General features: G+C 53.4%; 1 protein-coding gene across 1 annotated transcript in view; it reads left to right on the top strand.

The window, feature by feature from the left end:
• LOC143958897 (uncharacterized) overlaps positions 1-18,119 on the top strand; it is a 64,251-nt gene that overhangs the window by 28,166 nt on the left and 17,966 nt on the right. Inside the window, exons 3-8 of the mRNA XM_077467881.1 lie at positions 1,302-1,603; positions 5,112-5,304; positions 7,060-7,337; positions 11,356-11,565; positions 13,581-13,813; positions 16,404-16,992. Coding sequence (XP_077324007.1) covers positions 1,302-1,603; positions 5,112-5,304; positions 7,060-7,337; positions 11,356-11,565; positions 13,581-13,813; positions 16,404-16,992 — 1,805 coding nt within the window. The remainder of the gene's footprint in view (positions 1-1,301; positions 1,604-5,111; positions 5,305-7,059; positions 7,338-11,355; positions 11,566-13,580; positions 13,814-16,403; positions 16,993-18,119) is intronic.

Here is an 18,119-nt window from a genome sequence, read left to right as displayed (position 1 = left end):
GTGTCTAGGCACTGGTGAGATCGGTGCACTCCCTGTGTCTAGGCACTGGTGAGATCGGTGCACTCCCTGTGTCTAGGCACTGGTGAGATCGGTGCACTCCCTGTGTCTAGGCACTGGTGAGATCGCTGCACTCCCTGTGTCTAGGCACTGGTGAGATCGCTGCACTCCCTGTGTCTAGGCACTGGTGAGATCGCTGCACTCGCTGTGTCTAGGCACTGGTGAGATGGGTGCACTTCCTGTGTCTAGGCACTGGTGAGATCGGTGCACTCCCTGTGTCTAGGCACTGGTGAGATGGGTGCACTCCCTGTGTCTAGGCACTGGTGAGATGGGTGCACTCCCTGTGTCTAGGCACTGGTGAGATCGGTGCACTCGCTGTGTCTAGGCACTGGTGAGATCGGTGCACTCCCTGTGTCTAGGCACTGGTGAGATCGGTGCACTCCCTGTGTCTAGGCACTGGTGAGATCGGTGCACTCCCTGTGTCTAGGCACTGGTGAGATCGGTGCACTCGCTGTGTCTAGGCACTGGTGAGATCGGTGCACTCGCTGTGTCTAGGCACTGGTGAGATGGGTGCACTTCCTGTGTCTAGGCACTGGTGAGATTGGTGCACTCCCTGTGTCTAGGCACTGGTGAGATGGGTGCACTCCCTGTGTCTAGGCACTGGTGAGATGGGTGCACTCCCTGTGTCTAGGCACTGGTGAGATGGGTGCACTCCCTGTGTCTAGGCACTGGTGAGATGGGTGCACTCCCTGTGTCTAGGCACTGGTGAGATGGGTGCACTCCCTGTGTCTAGGCACTGGTGAGATGGGTGCACTCCCTGTGTCTAGGCACTGGTGAGATCGGTGCACTCCCTGTGTCTAGGCACTGGTGAGATGGGTGCACTCCCTGTGTCTAGGCACTGGTGAGATGGGTGCACTCCCTGTGTCTAGGCACTGGTGAGATGGGTGCACTCCCTGTGTCTAGGCACTGGTGAGATGGGTGCACTCCCTGTGTCTAGGCACTGGTGAGATCGGTGCACTCCCTGTGTCTAGGCACTGGTGAGATCGGTGCACTCCCTGTGTCTAGGCACTGGTGAGATCGGTGCACTCCCTGTGTCTAGGCACTGGTGAGATGGGTGCACTCCCTGTGTCTAGGCACTGGTGAGATCGGTGCACTCCCTGTGTCTAGGCACTGGTGAGATCGGTGCACTCCCCATGAAGAAGTAAAGCCTACATGGAGACCTCAGGCCATACGGTGATCAGTCCTCGTCTTCCACAGGACAGGTCCTCTTTACTAAGCACCTGATTGGACTGTTCTTCTTTCAGGTGCCCTGTGTGGCGCGGTACCTCTACTTCATGGACCCCGGGGAAGTGTCGGTGAAATGTATCCACAACATCCGGAAGACGGTGGAATTCTTCGTCCATCTGAACGCCCTGAACACCAGCAAGCCCACCGCCCGCAATTACCTGGAGAGCATCCGGAGCTTTGCAAGATACGTGGCTTCCCAGGAGAGCTTCCTCAAAGAGGACCCTTCTTTGCCGCAGGCTGTGGAGAAACTCCTCAATGCTGCGAAATACATTCTGATCGGAATCCGAAGAAGAAGAGTCCCGGAAAAGGCCGGAAAAGAGTAAGTCTGACCTCCCGATAGTTACATTGGTGGAGGACACTGAATGGAGGTCAGTGGAGATTTTGGTAGAGAGGGGTGGAGGACACTGAATGGAGGTCAGTGGAGGGATTGGTGGAGAGGGGTGGAGGACACTGAATGGAGGTCAGTGGAGGGATTGGTGGAGAGGGGTGGAGGACACTGAATGGAGGCCAGTGGAGGGATTGGTGGAGAGGGGTGGAGGACACTGAATGGAGACCAGTGGAGGGATTGGTAGAGAGGGGTGGAGGACACTGAATGGAGGTCAGTGGAGGGATTGGTAGAGAGGGGTGGAGGACACTGAATGGAGGTCAGTGGAGGGATTGGTAGAGAGGGGTGGAGGACACTGAATGGAGGTCAGTGGAGGGATTGGTAGAGAGGGGTGGAGGACACTGAATGGAGGTCAGTGGAGGGATTGGTAGAGAGGGGTGGAGGACACTGAATGGAGACCAGTGGAGGGATTGGTGGAGAGGGGTGGAGGACACTGAATGGAGGTCAGTGGAGGGATTGGTAGAGAGGGGTGGAGGACACTGAATGGAGACCAGTGGAGGGATTGGTGGAGAGGGATGGAGGACACTGAATGGAGGTCAGTGGAGGGATTGGTGGAGAGGGGTGGAGGACACTGAATGGAGGTCAGTGGAGGGATTGGTAGAGAGGGGTGGAGGACACTGAATGGAGGTGAGTGGAGGGATTGGTAGAGAGGGGTGGAGGACACTGAATGGAGGTCAGTGGAGGGATTGGTAGAGGGGGATGGAGGACACTGAATGGTGGTCAGTGGAGGGATTGGTAGAGAGGGGTGGGGGACACTGAATGGAGACCAGTGGAGGGATTGGTAGAGAGGAGTGGAGGACACTGAATGGAGGTCAGTGGAGGGATTGGTAGAGAGGGGTGGAGGACACTGAATGGAGACCAGTGGAGGGATTGGTAGAGAGGGGTGGAGGACACTGAATGGAGGTCAGTGGAGGGATCGGTAGAGAGGGGTGGAGGACACTGAATGGAGGTCAGTGGAGGGATTGGTAGAGAGGGGTGGAGGACACTGAATGGAGGTCAGTGGAGGGATTGGTAGAGAGGGGTGGAGGACACTGAATGGAGGTCAGTGGAGGGATTGGTAGAGAGGGGTGGAGGACACTGAATGGAGGTCAGTGGAGGGATTGGTAGAGAGGGGTGGAGGACACTGAATGGAGGTCAGTGGAGGGATTGGTAGAGAGGGGTGGAGGACACTGAATGGAGACCAGTGGAGGGATTGGTGGAGAGGGGTGGAGGACACTGAATGGAGGTCAGTGGAGGGATTGGTAGAGAGGGGTGGAGGACACTGAATGGAGACCAGTGGAGGGATTGGTGGAGAGGGATGGAGGACACTGAATGGAGGTCAGTGGAGGGATTGGTGGAGAGGGGTGGAGGACACTGAATGGAGGTCAGTGGAGGGATTGGTAGAGAGGGGTGGAGGACACTGAATGGAGGTGAGTGGAGGGATTGGTAGAGAGGGGTGGAGGACACTGAATGGAGGTCAGTGGAGGGATTGGTAGAGGGGGATGGAGGACACTGAATGGTGGTCAGTGGAGGGATTGGTAGAGAGGGGTGGAGGACACTGAATGGAGACCAGTGGAGGGATTGGTAGAGAGGAGTGGAGGACACTGAATGGAGGTCAGTGGAGGGATTGGTAGAGAGGGGTGGAGGACACTGAATGGAGACCAGTGGAGGGATTGGTAGAGAGGGGTGGAGGACACTGAATGGAGGTCAGTGGAGGGATCGGTAGAGAGGGGTGGAGGACACTGAATGGAGGTCAGTGGAGGGATTGGTAGAGAGGGGTGGAGGACACTGAATGGAGGTCAGTGGAGGGATTGGTAGAGAGGGGTGGGGGACACTGAATGGAGGTCAGTGGAGGGATTGGTAGAGAGGGGTGGAGGACACTGAATGGAGGTCAGTGGAGGGATTGGTAGAGAGGGGTGGAGGACACTGAATGAAGGTCAGTGTAGGGATTGGTAGAGAGGGGTGGAGGACAATGAATTGAGGTCAGTGGAGTGATTGGTAGAGAGGGGTGGAGGACACTGAATGGAGACCAGTGGAGGGATTGGTAGAGAGGGGTGGAGGACACTGAATGGAGGTCAGTGGAGGGATTGGTAGAGAGGGGTGGAGGACACTGAATGGAGGTCAGTGGAGGGATTGGTAGAGAGGGGTGGAGGACACTGAATGGAGACCAGTGGAGGGATTGGTAGAGAGGGGTGGAGGACACTGAATGGAGACCAGTGGAGGGATTGGTAGAGAGGGGTGGAGGACACTGAATGGAGGTCAGTGGAGGGATTGGTGGAGAGGGGTGGAGGACACTGAATGGAGACCAGTGGAGGGATTGGTAGAGAGGGGTGGAGGACACTGAATGGAGGTCAGTGGAGGGATTGGTAGAGAGGGGTGGAGGACACTGAATGGAGGTCAGTGGAGGGATTGGTAGAGAGGGGTGGAGGACACTGAATGGTGGTCAGTGGAGGGATTGGTAGAGAGGGGTGGAGGACAATGAATTGAGGTCAGTGGAGGGATTGGCAGAGAGGGGTGGAGGACACTGAATGGAGACCAGTGGAGGGATTGGTAGAGAGGGGTGGAGGACACTGAATGGAGGTCAGTGGAGGGATTGGTAGAGAGGGGTGGAGGACACTGAATGGAGGTCAGTGGAGGGATTGGTAGAGAGGGGTGGAGGACACTGAATGGAGACCAGTGGAGGGATTGGTAGAGAGGGGTGGAGGACACTGAATGGAGGTCAGTGGAGGGATTGGTAGAGAGGGGTGGAGGACACTGAATGGAGGTCAGTGGAGGGATTGGTAGAGAGGGGTGGAGGACACTGAATGGAGGTCAGTGGACGGATTGGTAGAGAGGGGTGGAGGACACTGAATGGAGGTCAGTGGAGGGATTGGTAGAGAGGGGTGGAGGACACTGAATGGAGGTCAGTGGAGGGATTGGTAGAGAGGGGGGGAGGACACTGAATGGAGGTCAGTGGAGGGATTGGTAGAGAGGGGTGGAGGACACTGAATGGAGACCAGTGGAGGGATTGGTAGAGAGGGGTGGAGGACACTGAATGGAGGTCAGTGGAGGGATTGGTAGAGAGGGGTGGAGGACACTGAATGGAGGTCAGTGGAGGGATTGGTAGAGAGGGGTGGAGGACACTGAATGGAGGTCAGTGGAGGGATTGGTAGAGAGGGGTGGAGGACAGTGAATGGAGGTCAGTGGAGGGATTGGTAGAGAGGGGTGGAGGACACTGAATGGAGGTCAGTGGAGGGATTGGTAGAGAGGGGTGGAGGACACTGAATGGAGGTGAGTGGAGGGATTGGTGGAGAGGGGTGGAGGACACTGGGCGGTTGGTAAGGTGGATGAGGTATCGGTAGACTGATGATGGAGGTTGGTCTTTCTATCGGAAGGGTGACAGGAAGACACAAGCGGGCGATGAGGTCGTATCCTGGTGGGTGAGATGAGGAAAGTTCTGGAAATGTTCTTCTCTCTCCTGTAGAAATCAGGTTTGTACCCCGGAGGGGTGTCAGAGGTTACTCACCACCGTTAAGCCGTATTTCCTAAATCTGATTGGTCGGGCGACATCGGGAAGTGAGTTGGAGGACCGGGACTATATTGCGGTGTGTAATTATCTGGTGGCCGTTCTGCTTCTCCAACACCTACAGAAACCGGGTGTGATTCGGGATATGACGGTGAGTCTTCCATATCGTACCCCTCCCCCTTCTCTCCTCCTTCCTTTTTTTTTTTTTTTTTAATGAATTGTCTTGCTCTGAGATGGCGGGTCGGCAAGCCCAGATCACAGGTTCCCGACCCGCCATCGCCGAGCATCAGCGCCAAGAACGGAGCCGCTGTTGGGGAAGCGGAGCCACTGCTTCCTGTATAGTGCCGGCTCCTTCACAGGCGGAACGATGCCAAATGTGCTCCGCCTGTGACAGGAAGCATCCGCTCTGCTCTCTACTGCACCCGCATGCTTCTGTCACAGTTATGCTTGGGGATGGCGGGTCGGGACACGGGAACATGCGATCTGGGACAGCAGTACCTACCATCCATACCAGTCATCCGTACCAGCCGGCAGTATAAACCAGCCGTACCAGTACCCGCCAGCAGTACCAGTACCCACCATCCATACCAGTCATCAGTACCAGCCGGCAGTATAAACCAGCTGTAGCAGTACCAGCCAACAGTACCCACCAACCATATCAGTCATCAGTACCAGCCGGCAGTATAAACCAGCTGTAGCAGTACCAGCCAACAGTGCCCACCAACCATATCAGTCATCAGTACCAGCTGGCAGTATAAACCAGCAGTACCAGTACCCACCAGCAGTACCAGTACCCACCATCAGTAGCAGCCAGCTGTAGGAATCCTGAGGAAGAAGTGAAGATTGAGGTTGGTTGAGGTTCGGGTCCCGCTGGGCGTCGGTGTGAAGCAGCCTCGGGCCCCTTTCACACGGTCGGTCCGATGGGGTCCGCCTGTCTGTTTTTCAGGTGGACTCCAATGGCCTCTCCATTCACCTCTATAGAGCGACAGATGTAAACGGACTCGTGTGCGTTTTACACCCGCCTATCTGCAATCCGATCTCCATTTAAAAAAAACGTAAAGGGATCTGCCCCCTTCTGTCTGGGGGCGGATCGGAGGGCACTTGGGGTAGAGCGGGCTGTGTCCATGTCTGCTCTACATATGCAGAGTGGGCACAGACCTGCCATCCGCCCGCTACGCTAAATCGTGTCCCGCGACCGGTTACCAAGTCGATAAAGTGACCCCCGCTCCTCAAAAGGTTGGGCACCCCTGCATTAGACCAAAGGGGACACGGAAACTTGCTACACTTAGATCTGGGGGGGGGACCTTACTTTTCACATATTAATAAGACAAGAAGATTTGGAGGGGGGGGGGGGGAGGTGTATGGCTCTAGGGCAACAAGTCTGGTAAGGGGAGTTGGGTGTGGGGGGACTGGGAGGGAATAGATGAAGGTTGTGAATGGGGAGACCCAGGTGTGTGTGGGGGTAGTTGGGATCAACAGGAGGGGGGAAAGAAGATAGGGAATTATTTGGGTGGGGGGGTGGAGTTCGTGGGCTCTAGGGTAACATGGGAGTGCAGCAAGGGGGTATCATCGGGGGGGGGGGGGGGTAATAAAAGAAGTAGGACGAGGTATGGTGTGGAGGTTGTGGGGACAGAGGAGGAAATAAGGAGAGGAGGAGGAGTAATGAAGTGCGGAAGTTGAGTGGACAGACCTGAAGAAATGGATGAAGGTTGTCAAAGTGGAGGGGGGAGGACAGCGGGAAGAAAGGATGGTGGGGGGGTATTTGGGGGGGGGAGGGGGGTGTCAAGGGTGGCAGGCGCCTCCTTCAGGTGAGCACCAAGGAGTGATGCGAGAGGTGAAGGGTCTCCATGTCTGAGGGCCTCCAAGAACTGATCCAATAGCAGCCTTCCATCGGGTCTCTTCTCAGGTCCACCAGTGGCTGCTGCGGTCCCACCTTACAGTCCAGGCGGACAAGGACGCGGTGGAAGTTGCCATCATCAGGGTAGAGCACAAGTCTGCGGAGATCACGCAGACCGGCGTCATCATCTTGGAAAAAGAGGAGGAAATGTGGTTTGACACGTTCTTCAGAAAGATCCGACCCGTCTTCATGAAGAACATGAACAAAGGAGAACACCACTTCTTCGTATCCAGCAATGGCGGCAAAATGAAGAACCTGACCTACAACCACAAGAGATTCCAGGAAAGGTGAGGAAAGCTTCATCTCTCACCAATCTGTTCCATCATAGGCTAAAAACTGTGGATGTATAGAGTACGCCCTCATGGAAGGACACTGTACGCCACCTCCCCAACTGTCACTATGGAGTACACCCTCATGGAAGGACACTGTACGCCCCCTTCCACCTCCCCAACTGCCACTATGGAGTACGCCCTCATGGAAGTACACTGTACACCCTCTTCCTCCTCCCCAACTGCCACTATGGAGTACGCCCTCATGGAAGTACACTGTACGCCCTCTTCCTCCTCCCCAACTGCCACTATGGAGTACACCCTCATGGAAGTACACCGTACGCCCTCTTCCATCTCCCCAACTGTCACTATGGAGTACGCCCTCATGGAAGTACGCCCTCTTCCTCCTCCCCAACTGTCACTATGGAGTACGCCCTCATGGAAGTACACCGTACGCCCTCTTCCTCCTCCCCAACTGTCACTATGGAGTACGCCCTCATGGAAGTACACTGTACACCCTCTTCCTCCTCCCCAACTGCCACTATGGAGTACACCCTCATGGAAGTACACTGTACGCCCTCTTCCTCCTCCCCAACTGCCACTATGGAGTACACCCTCATGGAAGTACACCGTACACCCTCTTCCACCTCCCCAACTGCCACTATAGAGTACACCCTCATGGAAGTACACTGTACGCCCTCTTCCACCTCCCCAACTGTCACTATGGAGTACGCCCTCATGGAAGTACACTGTACACCCTCTTCCTCCTCCCCAACTGCCACTATGGAGTACACCCTCATGGAAGTACACCGTACGCCCTCTTCCACCTCCCCAACTGCCACTATGGAGTACACCCTCATGGAAGTACACCGTACGCCCTCTTCCTCCTCCCCAACTGCCACTATGGAGTACACCCTCATGGAAGTACACTGTACGCCCTCTTCCACCTCCCCAACTGCCACTATAGAGTACACCCTCATGGAAGTACACTGTACGCCCTCTTCCACCTCCCCAACTGTCACTATGGAGTACGCCCTCATGGAAGTACACTGTACACCCTCTTCCTCCTCCCCAACTGCCACTATGGAGTACACCCTCATGGAAGTACACCGTACGCCCTCTTCCACCTCCCCAACTGCCACTATGGAGTACACCCTCATGGAAGTACACCGTACGCCCTCTTCCTCCTCCCCAACTGCCACTATGGAGTACACCCTCATGGAAGTACACTGTACGCCCTCTTCCACCTCCCCAACTGCCACTATAGAGTACACCCTCATGGAAGTACACCGTACGCCCTCTTCCACCTCCCCAACTGTCACTATGGAGTACACCCTCATGGAAGTACACCGTACGCCCTCTTCCACCTCCCCAACTGCCACTATGGAGTACACCCTCATGGAAGTACACCGTACGCCCTCTTCCACCTCCCCAACTGCCACTATGGAGTACACCCTCATGGAAGTACACCGTACGCCCTCTTCCACCTCCCCAACTGCCACTATGGAGTACACCCTCATGGAAGTACACCGTACGCCCTCTTCCACCTCCCCAACTGTCACTATGGAGTACACCCTCATGGAAGTACACCGTACGCCCTCTTCCTCCTCCCCAACTGCCACTATGGAGTACACCCTCATGGAAGTACACTGTACGCCCTCTTCCACCTCCCCAACTGCCACTATAGAGTACACCCTCATGGAAGTACACTGTACGCCCTCTTCCACCTCCCCAACTGTCACTATGGAGTACGCCCTCATGGAAGTACACTGTACACCCTCTTCCTCCTCCCCAACTGCCACTATGGAGTACACCCTCATGGAAGTACACCGTACGCCCTCTTCCTCCTCCCCAACTGCCACTATGGAGTACACCCTCATGGAAGTACACTGTACGCCCTCTTCCACCTCCCCAACTGCCACTATAGAGTACACCCTCATGGAAGTACACCGTACGCCCTCTTCCACCTCCCCAACTGTCACTATGGAGTACACCCTCATGGAAGTACACCGTACGCCCTCTTCCACCTCCCCAACTGCCACTATGGAGTACACCCTCATGGAAGTACACTGTACGCCCTCTTCCACCTCCCCAACTGCCACTATAGAGTACACCCTCATGGAAGTACACCGTACGCCCTCTTCCACCTCCCCAACTGTCACTATGGAGTACACCCTCATGGAAGTACACCGTACGCCCTCTTCCACCTCCCCAACTGTCACTATGGAGTACACCCTCATGGAAGTACACCGTACGCCCTCTTCCTCCTCCCCAACTGCCACTATGGAGTACACCCTCATGGAAGTACACTGTACGCCCTCTTCCACCTCCCCAACTGTCACTATGGAGTACGCCCTCATGGAAGTACACTGTACGCCCTCTTCCTCCTCCCCAACTGCCACTTGACTTGCCTCTGTATTACAGCAGCTCTTATGGCCTCTGTTATGTATATTTAAGATTCTGAGCGGTGACTGCCCATTGTTCAGGAGATTGAGAAATACATTGTAACCACATTATCATTACATTGTAATTACTACAGTCAGAAGTCCTTCATGTGCCTATTAAATGGGTAATCTCTGGTTTGCATATGTTTACTATAATACATCTCTACCAGAATATTTTTTGTACTTTTTACACAAATGTTCATTCTCATTAACTTTTTGTTAATCCTATTCGGCTTAACTACCCCCACCCCCACCATTCTCCCCCCCCACCCCCACCATTCTCTCCCCCCCCAACCCCCACCATTCTCCCCCCCTCTACCCCCACCATTCTTCCCCCCCCCTACCCCCACCATTCTCCCCCCCCCCACCCCCACCCCCACCATTCTCCCCCCTAGCTGGGCTTCGTCACCAGAGCCTTGAAGGGAGGATCTATTATATAAACTGCAGGATCTTGTGCGATTTGTAGGTTCTTGGGAACTGCTTCTTACTTCTTTCTTCTTCCACCTTCCTCTTCCACCTTCCTCCTTGTACCTTTCTCCTTCCACCTTCCTCCTTGTACCTTTCTCCTTCCACCTTTCTCCTTGTACCTTTCTCCTTCCACCTTTCTCCTTGTACCTTTCTCCTTCCACCTTCCTCCTTGTACCTTTCTCCTTCCACCTTCCTCCTTGTACCTTTCTCCTTCCACCTTTTCTCCTTCCACCTTTCTCCTTCAACCTTTCTCCTTTCTCCTTCCACCTTTCTCCTTCCACCTTTCTCCTTCCACCTTTCTCCTTCCACCTTCCACCTTTCTCCTTCCACCTTTCTCCTTCCACCTTTCTCCTTCCACCTTTCTCCTTCCACCTTTCTCCTTCCACCTTTCTCCTTCCACCTTTCTCCTTCCACCTTTCTCCTTCCACCTTTCTCCTTCCACCTTTCTCCTTCCACCTTTCTCCTTTCTCCTTCCACCTTTCTCCTTCCACCTTTCTCCTTCCACCTTTCTCCTTCCACCTTTCTCCTTCCACCTTTCTCCTTCCACCTTTCTCCTTCCACCTTTCTCCTTCCACCTTTCTCCTTCCACCTTTCTCCCTTCTTCCTCCCTTCCTTCTTCTTCCGCTTTTGTCCCTTTTCTCCTTCATTCTTCCTTCCTCCATTTATTCTTTCTTTCTTTCCTTCCTTCACCTCCTTTCTTCTTCCACCTTATTTTTTTTTTTTAACATTGCCATAGATTCAGCTATGTGAGGTTTTTTTTTGGTTGCCACGGCAATGTATAAACCATAACAAACTCGTGAGATCTGGCGTGGACACCGCCTACAAGAAGAACCTGTCTACCGATGATGACTTATATTTTAAAAAAGGCATTCTGGTTTTCCGAGCAGGGATGGATGGATGGATATACCAATGGGATTGTGGGAAATCTCGGTGTTGGTGGTTTCTTGTGGGGGGTGTGGTCTGTTTTATGGAAGGAGGATGTTTTTACGGTAGGAGAATTGGAGGATCTACGTGGGGGGGGAGGGGAGGGGAGGGTCCGCTGAGCTGGTCCATTGATGTGTAATGTCATATCCCTCAGACCGGTACAGAAGAAAACAATATTGGGGCGTATTTGATCTTTGTAGGTTCCATCTTCCGGTGGTGAAGCTTCAGCAGGCGAGGAAAGCCTTTGAGCAGTGCTGCTTGTCCAGGTGTAACGATGAAGAGAAACAACTGCTGAAAAGACACCTGAGACCCTCCGAACCGGGGGCGGCCGAAAACTCTGAGATGGACCTGGTGCGGGCGGCTGTTATGGTGAGCAGGATGCAGAAACATTGGACCCCTTCACCCTCCAGGTTGGTTGCTGGTGGAATAATAACCATTTTTTTTTTTTAATATCGCCTTCATTGTTGGAAGCCGTGGGCTCCGTACAACGCACTGACGATGGCCAAGGAGCCCCAAACCGCTGTGTGCAGTTTGGACTAATTGGTTCAGTAATATTCGGCTGTATTTCTAATACCCCCCCCCCCCTTCATGACCAAGTCATTTTTTGCTACTCAGCACTGCGCTACTTTAACTGGTAATTACACATTCATACAACACTGTACCCATATGACATTTTATTTTTTTTGTTACCGCAATTAGCTTTCTTTTGGTTGTATTTGACCACCTCTGGGGTTTCTTTTTTGCTAAATTCATGAAAAAAGACCAAGAAGTTTGACATGTAAACAATATTTTCTACTTTCTGTTATAAAACATCAAATAAAATCAATTTTCTTTATAAATTTAGGAGAAAATGTAGCTATAACATGGTACGGGGTGCTGTGATCGGCCTGCAGCTATAACATGGTACGGGGTGCTGTGATCGGCCTGCAGCTATAACATGGTACGGGGTGCTGTGATCGGCCTGCAGCTATAACATGGTACGGGGTGCTGTGATCGGCCTGCAGCTATAACATGGTACGGGGTGCTGTGATCGGCCTGCAGCTATAACATGGTACGGGGTGATGTGGTTGGCCTGCAGCTATAACATGGTACGGGGTGATGTGGTTGGCCTGCAGCTATAACATGGTACGGGGTGATGTGGTTGGCCTGCAGCTATAACATGGTATGGGGCAATATGGTTGGCCTGCAGCTATAACATGGTATGGGGTGCTGTAGTTGGCCTGCATCTATAACATGGTACGTGGTGATGTGATTGGCTTGCAGCTATAACATGGTACGGTGGTGTTGTGGTTGGTCTGCAGCTATAACATGGTATGGGGTGTTGTGGTTTGCCTGCAGCTATAACATAGTACATGGTGAAGTGATTGGCCTGCAGCTATAACATGCTATGGGGTGACGTGATTGGCCTGCAGTTATAACATGGTACGGGGCGTTGTGGTTGGCCTGCAGCTATAAAATGGTACGGGGGGATGTGATTGGCCTGCAGCTATAAAATGGTACGTGGTGATGTGATTGGCCTGCAGCTATAAAATGGTACATGGTGAAGTGATTGGCCTGATGCTATAACATGGTATGGGGTAATATGATTGGCCTGCAGCTATAACATGCTATGGGGTGACGTAATTGGCCTGCAGCTATAACGCGCTATGGGGTGATGTGATTGGCCTGCAGCTATAACGTGGCACGAGGTGCTGTGATTGGCCTGCAGCTATAACATGATACGGGGTGATGTGTTTGGCCTGCAGCTATAACATGGTATGGGGTGATGTGTTTGGCCTGCAGCTATAACGCGCTATGGGGTGATGTGATTGGCCTGCAGCTATAACGTGGCACGAGGTGCTGTGATTGGCCTGCAGCTATAACATGGTATGGGGTGATGTGTTTGGCCTGCAGCTATAACATGGTACGGGGTGATGTGATTGGCCTGCAGTTATAACATGATACGGGGTGATGTGTTTGGCCTGCAGCTATAACATGGTATGGGGTGATGTGTTTGGCCTGCAGTTATAACATGATACGGGGTGATGTGATTGGCCTGCAGCTATAACATGGTATGGGGTTCTGTGATTGGACCAGGTACAATGTGATAGCTGCTGGCCAATCAGAGCATCACTATAGGAATTACAGCTATTACGAATGAAATGCATTCATATTAGCTTTATTGATATTGTGATCACATGATCACCCGGCAGCCACAATCTGCCTCAGGTCTGTACAGAGCTGCAGACCTCCTTTTTATGAGGCTGGACTACTGAGCGAGGTGAGGATCTCTGGAATGCCGGGCATGGTCCCTGTGCCGCGGTGGTGGTGCAGCCACACAGGGCCATGGGTTGGGTTTTGGGGTGACCAGTCCTCTTGTTATACATTAGATACGACTTTACCATGAAATGAGGTCTGAGCGCCCTTTCTCCGGTTTCCCTTCCAGGGACGGGGACCTCCAGGGGCCGAGGGGTGAAGGTGAGGATAATGGTGCCGGCGTGGCCCTCATGGAGGAGAAGGAGATGTGTTTTAAGAGGACTGAAGATGTCTATCCTGTCAGCATTAACCGTGCTGGCCCAGGTATCAAGGCCTGTAACAACATATCCAAAGCCCACGGCCCGTACTGCTACAAGCGCTGGAGGAGACAGCAGTACAGAATGCGTGTGGATGATGTCGTGGGTAAGAAGAAACGTTTTTTATATGGTGCCATGTGTATGGGTTGGGCATTCCGGTGCGGGGCTCAAGTGTCTCTAAACCCCAGAACAGCCCTTAGACGGGGTGGCTGCATTCGTTTTCTTTTTTTTTTCAGGCTTTCTTTCATACCAGGACCTTTGGGTTTAAGGTTCCCGCCCAAAGGGTCTGGTATGGATTTGAATGGGGAACCCCCACACAAGGCCCCCCTGAAATGATTTACCGGACCCTTATCCAAGAAGGCAGCATGGCAGGCCAAGAAAGGACGGAATGTGTCCCCCCCCCCCCCCCCCCCGGTAGCAAATATACCAGGCCACATACCCTTTACACGTGGTGACCCCATATCACATAGGTGTCCTGTCCATGGGGACAAGGTGCTATGTGGTGGGGGGCTTCCATCACCTGGAAAGATACCACCCCTATGTTAGGTGTCCTGTCCGTGGGAACAAGGTTCTAACATTGGGGTGGTACCTTTTCCAGGTGATGACCTCCCCCCCCCCCCAAACCCCCTCACATAGGTGTCCTGTCCATTGGGACAAGGTGCTAACATTGGGGTGGTATCTTTCCAGGTGGTGACCCCCCCCCACATAGCACCTAGTTCCCATGGACAGGACACCTATGTGGGGGGTCACCACCTGGAAAGGTACCACCAATATGTTAGGTGTCCTGTCCATGGGAACTAGGTGCCAACATATTGGTGATACCTTTCCAGGTGCTGAAACCCCCCTCCCCCGCACATAGGTGTGTCCTATCCATGGGGACAAGGTGCTAACATTGGGGTGGTATCTTTCCAGGAGGTGACCCCCCCCCCCCCCCCCCCTCACATAGCGCCTAGTTCCATGGACAGGACACCTAACATGACCCCCCCCCCCACAGGTATGTCCTATCCATGGGGACAAGGTGCTAACATTGGGGTGGTACCTTTCCAGGTGGTGACCCCCCTCACATAGCAGCTTGTTCACATGGACAGGACACCTAACATATTGGTGGTACCTTTCTAGGTGTTGACAACCCCCCCCCCCCCCCCCCTCACATAGGTGTCCTGTCCATTGGGACAAGGTGCTAACATTGGGGTGGTATCTTTCCAGGGGGTGACCCCCCCCCCCCCCACATAGCACCTAGTTCCATGGACAGGACACCTATGTGGGGAAGAGGCCCTTGTGCTCATCAGCATGGGGACAAGCTGCTATGTGAGGGGGGGTCACCACCTGGAAAGGTACCACCCCTATGTTAGCACCTTGTCCCCATGGATAGGACACCTATGTGGGGGGGGGTCACCACCTGGAAAGATACCACCCCATGTTAGGTGTCCTGTCCACCATGGGAACTAGGTGCTATGTGGGGGGTCACCTCCTGGAAAGATACCACTCCTATGTTAGGTGTCCTGTCCATGGGAACTAGGTGCTAACATATTGGTACCTTTCCAAGGTGCTGACAACCCCCCCCCCCCCCCCCCCACATAGGTGTGTCCTATCCATGGGGACAAGGTGCTAACATAGGGGTGGTACCTTTCCAGGTGGTGATCCCCCCCCCCCCCTCACATAGCAGCTTGTCCCCATGCTGATGAGCACAAGGGCCTCTTCCCCGCAACCCTGGCCCATCGTTGTTGGGGGTATGTGGGGAGTGGGGAAGGGGCACTTATCGGAATCTGAAAGCCCCTTTATCTATGGCCAACAATTTTCGATCCGGGTCAATCACAATGCCCACTGAACGGAAAAAGCTGAGGGACCCTAAGGCTCGGTTCACACAGGAGGCGGCACGACTTGACAAGTCGCCCCCGTTCTGTACTACGGAACCCTTCTAAGAGGAGCGACTCGAGTCGCTCCGACTTAGAAAAAAGGTTCCTGTACTACTTTTGGGCGACCTCGGGCAACTTGCATTGACTTCTATACAGAAGTCATTTGCAAGTCGCGGCAGGTCGAGGTGCGGCAAGGTGTGTCGCCCCCTGTGTGAACCGAGCCTAAAGCTATGCAGCATCAGCAATATATGGGAAGGGGGTGGGGATAGAGGTGACATCATTGACCAAATATGACAACGTTTATATTTGCTACAATGTTATTGTTATGTGGCCATATTTAGGCAATGCTGTGACCCCCCCCCTATCCCCGCCACTTGGTTGGGTATTTCCAGCCATGTAAGTGAATGGCTGGTTGAGGTCAGTGGTTGGTGCAGGCACCTGCTGCTTCCTTATCAACCACTGACGGCAGGAAGCCGTCACATTCGCCCATTCTGAATGCCAAATACGCTCGGCTCATCCCTAAATTATATTATTATTTTTTTGTATGGAGGGATTTTTGCTGCTGTTTTTGGGTCTCCTGTACCCTTCCTCCCCAAGACAATTGAGCCAATAACTGGCAAGAAAAGGGTTGATTGAAGGAGCTGAGTGAGAAGTTGGGTAGCTATGGGGCGGGTCACCACTAAGAAAGCTAGGAAGACCTTATAAAAAATCCAGCGGCCCTCACCCTTTAAACTTGTAAATTTATTGAGGAATGGGAAGTGGGGGAATCGCACAAAAAAAAGTTTAAACCAATCAAGTTTTATAAATAATGACCCCCCCCCCGTGTTCCTACATCTTTAGGACATTTCAAAAGGAAGCCACCAACTGAAGACCAGGTCCGCTCCTACATGAAGGTACAAGGCTGGAGGTACAATGCCCCGAGACTCCCGGATATCCTGGAGAGCTGGAAGCCCGGCGTGGATCGAGGGAAGGTGGATCATACCGAAGAAATAGAAAGGCTGGTGGAATCCCAGGACTGGAAAGGACTGGCGATCGTGGAGGACCGAGCCGGGAACACGGGCGAGACGGTCATCACTACTCTACCCTTCCAGAAAGGAGACTTTGTGTGCGACTGCCATGGGCTCGTGGTGAGCCACGAACGCGGCGAGGAGATCATGAATTCCATTGCTCCAGGAGAGATGTGCTACTTGTATTTCTTCAAGGACAAGAAACACCAGCGGAGACTTTGCATCGACGCCCAAAGCGTCCCGTGTCCCTGCCACCCTGGACTGTCCACCTACGGCAGGAAAATAAACCATTCCAAGAGGAAGCCCAACCTCAAACCCGAAGTGAGATATGTGAAGAATGGCACAACCCCCATCATACTGCTGATGGCCAAAGAAGACATCGACGTGGGGACGGAGCTCGCCTTCGACTATGGCGTCACCATGTAAGACTTTTTATGTATTTTTCATAAAGATGTACAAGGGGGGGTCTTCAAAAAAAAAACGTCCACACTTTTTGAGTTTGTGCGGAAACTTTTTGAAGAACCCTCGTAGATTATATGCAATACGTTCCTGGCCTTCAGCTCCGCCAATGGAAGGTTAACCCTGAACTCCAGGTATGGATATCTTTGTGTGGTTGCATTGGTCTACAAATTCCATACCTGACCAATCCCTATGGAAGGAAAATATTTGCTACATTAGCTACTCACTTTACTGCTCGGCACTGCCGCTATTTTGAGGACGTCTTGTACTAATTCTCAACAGATACAAGGTGTTCTCTGATTGGATATCGCCACCCTTGCCTATCCACCATATCTAGTTAGAATACTCCTTGTATCCCTTGGGAGAATGGTGCCCATGCCAAGCAAGCGTCCCCCCCCCCCCCCAATATTTAACAGTGATATATTCATACCTGGAATTAATTTGGCTTGAATCCTAGGACCATTATAAAGGAATATCTGACCTAAATAGCTAAGGATAGGTTTGAACTAGAGCTGCCACGACGCGTCGACTAAGAAAATACGTTGATGTGCGTGCAGGTCGTTGATGCGTTACAGTGGGGGGTAGTGCTTAGTATTTACCGCTGCCCTCCGTGCCGCCGCCCCCCTCTCTTCTCCCCCTCCATGCCGCCGCCCCCCTCTCTTCTCCCCCTCCGTGCCGCTGTCCCCCTCTCTTCTCCCCCTCCGTGCCGCCGTCCCCCTCTCTTCTCCCCCCTCCGTGCCGCTGTCCCCCTCTCTTCTCCCCTTCCGTGCCGCCGTCCCTAGGGGTGCAACGGATCGTCGCCGATCCGAGCGCACATGCCGCGATCCGCGGAGCGCTCCACGGTCTCGGCCTTAGGAGAGGCCGCGGCTTCGGCCTAGCTCCGAAGCGGCGGCCATCTTTCTACACCCAGGTGTTTACAATGTGATCGCTCCGATGGAGCGATCACATGTAAACAAACCGGCGTCATGACATGACGCCGGTTTCTCTCTCCCCTCTCTGTACTGATCTGTGCAGTGGAAGGGAGAGGTCGGATGGAAGCAGCCATCCCTCCATACCCAGCGCAATACTCTGCCCGCCAATGCAATACTCT

The sequence above is a fragment of the Lithobates pipiens genome, unplaced genomic scaffold (genome assembly GCF_037356315.1).
Source record: "Lithobates pipiens isolate NorthernLeopardFrog02 unplaced genomic scaffold, aLitPip1_a1.2 Scaffold_63, whole genome shotgun sequence".
Lineage (NCBI taxonomy): Eukaryota > Metazoa > Chordata > Amphibia > Anura > Ranidae > Lithobates > Lithobates pipiens.
The sequence above is the reverse complement of the archived record's forward strand: the minus strand, read 5'-3'. Positions and strand labels throughout refer to the sequence as shown.